Source organism: Arachis ipaensis, chromosome B03 (assembly GCF_000816755.2).
Source record: "Arachis ipaensis cultivar K30076 chromosome B03, Araip1.1, whole genome shotgun sequence".
Classification (NCBI taxonomy): Eukaryota; Viridiplantae; Streptophyta; class Magnoliopsida; order Fabales; family Fabaceae; genus Arachis; species Arachis ipaensis.
This window is the reverse complement of record NC_029787.2, coordinates 16,470,257-16,473,044: the sequence shown is the minus strand read 5'-3', so window position 1 is coordinate 16,473,044 and position 2,788 is coordinate 16,470,257. Positions and strand designations below refer to the sequence as shown.

General features: G+C 25.3%; 1 protein-coding gene across 1 annotated transcript in view; it reads left to right on the top strand.

Annotated features, from left to right (window-relative positions):
- LOC107632722 (cellulose synthase-like protein H1) overlaps positions 1-2,788 on the top strand; it is a 13,364-nt gene that overhangs the window by 1,281 nt on the left and 9,295 nt on the right. The window contains exons 2-3 of the mRNA XM_021118294.1: positions 786-1,107; positions 2,441-2,569. Coding sequence (XP_020973953.1) covers positions 786-1,107; positions 2,441-2,569 — 451 coding nt within the window. The remainder of the gene's footprint in view (positions 1-785; positions 1,108-2,440; positions 2,570-2,788) is intronic.

The window sequence follows — 2,788 nt, the reverse complement described above, 5'->3', positions numbered from 1 at the left end:
TTTTTAGATTTAATTATTTTATAACAAAAATTTAATTAAAACTGACAAAAGGATCAATTTATCCGATAAAAAAATTTTTAAAAACTTAGTGAATAAAGTTTTAGAGTAAAGTATTAAATTGGTCTAGTCACCAAAAAAAAAGTATTAAATTGGTCTCTTACGTTGGGCGTAATTCTGGTCCTTAAAGTTTATTAAATCAAAAAAAGTTTCATTTAGCTTATCAACATAGTCCCACCGTGAGGTCAAAGTTAAATAATTAACGAAATGTCTTACATGACAGCGAACAAAGTCGATAATCTGAAGAATAAATACAAGCTCCAGAGACATAAATATATTATCGACCTTATTCTTGTACTACTGTTATATAGGACATTTCGTTAATTATTTAACTTTGACTTTACAGTAGGACTATATTATTGAAATTAAATAAAAAAATTTTAAATTCAAATAGAACACTTTAAACCTTAAAAACCAAAACAAAATTACGCTCAAACGTAAAAAACTAATTTAGTATTTTACACAAAATTTTATTAAAAATCAAAATGCTTAATTTAAAATTTATCGATAATATATATGTCTTCCTAACATATATTTTAAAGGAATTTTTTAATGCAGTGAAAAAATGATTTTTATCTCTTAATTAATATTTCTTAGGATATTCTTTAATTAAATTCTATTATTATTACTAATGAATTAAATTATTTAGACACTAATTACCCAATAAATTACCATTTTATTTATTAAATATAAAATTAAGTTAATTAAAATGATGAATATTGTAGGTTGCAAGAGCTTCCGGCGGTTGATTTATTTGTGACAACAGCAGATCCTGTGCTAGAACCGCCGATAATGACAGTGAACACAGTTTTGTCATTGTTGGCAATGGAATACCCAAGTGACAAGCTAGCATGTTATGTTTCAGATGATGCGTGTTCCCCTCTCACCTTCTACGCTCTTCAAGAAGCTTCTAAATTTGCCAAGCATTGGGTTCCTTTCTGTAAGAAATTCAATGTCCAAGTTAGAGCTCCATTTAAATACTTCTCTCATGTGCCTTATGATCATCACTTATCAACGCAACAATTCAAACAAGAATGCCTAAGGATGAAGGTATATATATATATATATTATGCTCACACCAAATATAGTTACTCATTTTTTTATTGTAAAATTACTTTTTTTTTTCCTTTTTTTTTTCAGAAATTTTAATTAGAATTAATATTTTAGTGTTAAAAATTTATTATTTAAGATTTAAAATTTAAAATTTAAGATAAATAGAATAATTTAAAAAATTAACTGATATTATCTGCAATTAATTAAATTTTAATTAATATTCCTTATTTTAATTTTTGGTCAATTCTATGGTACTTATGAGTTGGTGTCTAAATTTTGTCTAACTTATTTTTTGTAATAAATTTTGATTTTTTAAAATTATTTATTTTTATATCTTTTAAATTAAATATTAATTTTTAACTTTTTTAATAAGTAAATACCACTTTTTAGATATCATAACATTCATCTTAATTTTTATACATAATTATTATAAGTAAAATTATTAATTTTTAGGGTAAAACACCTAAATAAATCAAGGAGCCACCAATACTCAATAGTTCCAAAATGAAAAACGTTATGTAGATGTCTCCATGCATATATCTATGTATATCGAATTGATTTATTTCAAATTACACATTCTGGTACTAAAGTAAATCAGTTTGAGTCGAATTAGTAGGGTTATTGGTAAATCGAAGTTATTTTATTCGAATTACCAAGGATTGATATTCAAAATATAGCCTATGAATAGTAAATCGAATCAACTAAATTTACTACTCACATGTTATATTTCGAATCAACTAGGGTTGTTCAATAGTAAATCGAATCTAATTGATTCGATTCACTACTCATAGGCTATATTTCAAATATCAATCATTGGTAATTCGAATCAAATAACTTAGATTTATTAATAACCCTACTAATTCGATTCAAACTGATTCGATTTAGTACCAAAATATATAATTCGATTTATATAAATATATGCATGGAGATATTTACGTAACGTTTTTTATTTTAAGACTATTGGATAATATTTGTGGCTCCTTAATTTATTTAAGTATTTTATCCTTTTTATCTAATTTATATATAATTTTAATTTTAAATTATAAATATTTTGTGTGTTTTTTAAATTATAAATATATTAATATTTAATAAAATTTATTTTAGTATATTTTTACTCTCATGATAAACAATTTTGGGTATGTCGGTGGTGACCACATATAAGGACAAAAGTAGGAAAGAAGATTAGGCGTATGTACATGTGTTGTAGTCTTGTAGACCATGGTAACACATGCGATTTATGCTTATATGTGCAGAGGGTCAGATTTATCTGACCATTCTGAGCGCAGACAAATAATGTTGGTGTATGTATGTGTTGTGTGTTTGTCATCAGGACATGTATGATAATCTTAGCCGCAGAATAGAAGAAGCTTGCCGAACATCAATTCCATCCTGCCCACTTGACGGAGATTTTGCAGTTTTCTTAAACACCCAAAGGGATAATCATCCCACCATAATCAAGGTGCGAGTATATCCTCAATTATCCACCAAAATAGAAAGTTTTATACACTATGTAATATCGATTAATTTTGATGTATCCACGATATAAAACATTTTGTACAACGTTTATTCTATGTTTGGTTGAAGAAAAAATAGTAGAAAAAAATTAAATAAAAAATAATTTTTTTTATTTAGTTATCAAGAAAAAAAAAATTTATGTGAATCTTACTAAACAAATATT